The 2,158-nt window shown below is 55.8% G+C and overlaps 1 protein-coding gene across 1 annotated transcript; it reads right to left on the bottom strand.

The window, feature by feature from the left end:
* Window positions 1-619: 619 nt before the first annotated feature.
* DICSQDRAFT_130599 (S-adenosyl-L-methionine-dependent methyltransferase) lies at window positions 620-2,054 on the bottom strand (the record flags this gene model as incomplete). The annotated part of the gene is made up of 2 exons (XM_007371734.1): window positions 620-846; window positions 1,402-2,054. Coding segments are annotated over 2 exons (880 nt in total), but the record flags the coding sequence as incomplete, so codon positions are not given.
* Between the last annotated feature and the right edge of the window lie 104 nt (window positions 2,055-2,158).

Below are 2,158 nucleotides of genomic sequence, written 5' to 3'. Positions count from 1 at the left end.
AGATTGTGAAGCAAGCAAACATGAGAAGGGCACAATACTATAAATGCTCCGAGTCCCAGCAACTCTACTCATCCCAAAGTCATTCAGTCCCATCGACACTGTTCTTCATGTCGTCAGCAGCCATGCCAGACCATCCTCGGCCCATTATCTATGCCACAAGTGCTGGTTATGTCCGGGGACGGCTGCGGACTGCCCTCAATAAAGCCATCCGTAAGCCCAACTTCTATTCCTGTAATTCACGTTTCCCTGAGAATTCTGCAGAACAGGCAACAGGTGACAAGCGCGCCAAGATGCGCTACACACCCGAGGCATTCCGGAAGCACATCTTCTTTCGCTACAATATGAAGCTTGCCGGATGGCCAGAGAACATCCCCTTCCGTAATCTCAGCAGTCGAGATGCCCCGACTATTCCGGACCTGTGGCGCCTTATACACCTTGCCGAGAGCGGAGGTTTATGTTTCACAGCTGTGACCCGGGAGGAGCTTGATGCAGCGCAGCTCAATATTGCAAATGCTGTTCCGGGACCGCTCTTTCCAGCTCCGCTTCCCAAGGTCCCACGGAGAGATATTGGCAGTCGGAAGCCGCACTTTGATGGGTGTGGGAACTTTGTTCCTCCCCGTCATGAGCGGAATGGGCCAAAGAGCGCAGCATGGATTGGCGAGGAGGTGGCAGACTCTGAGTCCATGGGACCTGTTGGCTTGCGTCCTATCACAATGTGGAAGGATGGGCTCTGTTGTGTCCAGGAGAATGGTTCTGGTGTTTGGAGGGAGTTGGTGGTGGCCGGGGGTTTGGATGGTTTGGAGGACCCAGAGGACCCGATTAGGGACTGGGATTGAGCTGTATGATCTGTGCCGTGTGTCGCAGTCTATTGATGCAATTGCCAACAATTGGAGCCGAACCATATGCGAGCCCGATCAGAAGGTCAGATACCTCAAATTCCCACCAGAGCCCAGGGTCCCGTGAAGGGTGTCTCGAAGCTCTCCCAGAAGGTGATGGTCTGATTGAGGTGATGCCAGCCTGGTGTTCAGCTAAGGTGTTCTCAAAGCAGACTGTCTTTATGTACTTGAAGCGGCACCTCTCGCACTTGGCCAGATCTGCAAAATTGAAGACTGCAAGGGAGAACGAAAGGGTAGAAAACAGTTGACCGGGGTGTACAGTAGATAATGTAGCCGGTATATATCATGCAGACGGTGCAACCACAGCACAACCTACCAACACACCGACCGGTACATATAACCAACATCCTCACCGACACACCCAACCAGTACATATAACCAACATCCTCACCGTACCAATTTCTTTCATCTGGGAGATGAAAACCTCGCAACAACGCATGCCATGACCCGCTCCATTCACACGCGGCAGACCTTCCGGAGCCCATCACAAAGGGTAGACACTCACGCGGCTCCAGGAAGACCTTGTTATTCACCAGTACTACGTCCGCACTCTTCACCAGCTCGTCCACCTTCGCACTCTTCAACATGTCCCCCTCCTCCAGCTCGACCTCGCCCATCCTCACCCCCCACATCCGACATCTCGTCTTGAACTGCTCCAGTTGGCTCCGCGCGATCTGCGCAGGACCGGGCATAATTTCGATCCCGTAGCTCCGGCACCCCGTCTCTAGACTCGCCTGCATCACCACATTCCCTACGCCCGACCCCATGTCGAGAAACAGAGAACCCCCATGCAGGCCCGTCGCACGGATGACGTCCGAAACGAACGTCGGCATGAGCTCGCCGTACACTTCGGACGAGAACGCCTCGTACCGCTTCAGGACGTCGATGTGCGGCCCGACGGCACGCTGGTACGTCTCGTCAGCGATGCGGTGCACCACGTTTGTGGGTATGCGCTGCCACCCCCGCACCGTTACACCGAGGTGGTTGGCAGCGGGCGCGTCAAACGGGTCCAGCGGGAGCGGGGGATACTTGAGCAGGGACAGGAGCGCGTTGATTGCGCTCATGACTTTCATGAACATCGGCCCGTCGCGCTTTTTGATCGCCCGCTGGAGGAGACGGAGGTAATCTACGTGCGGCTCCGAGTCGGGCGAGTCTTTCCTGGCGTACGAGGACAGGGCGCAGACGGAGGAGAGCGAGGACGCGGAGGATATGGAAGAGTCGGAGAACGAGGATTGCGACGAAATTGAGAGGTATGATGCGTC

Source organism: Dichomitus squalens (assembly GCF_000275845.1).
Source record: "Dichomitus squalens LYAD-421 SS1 unplaced genomic scaffold DICSQscaffold_227, whole genome shotgun sequence".
Lineage (NCBI taxonomy): Eukaryota > Fungi > Basidiomycota > Agaricomycetes > Polyporales > Polyporaceae > Dichomitus > Dichomitus squalens.
Note: the sequence above shows the minus strand (reverse complement) of the source record. Positions and strands in the feature narration are given on the sequence as shown.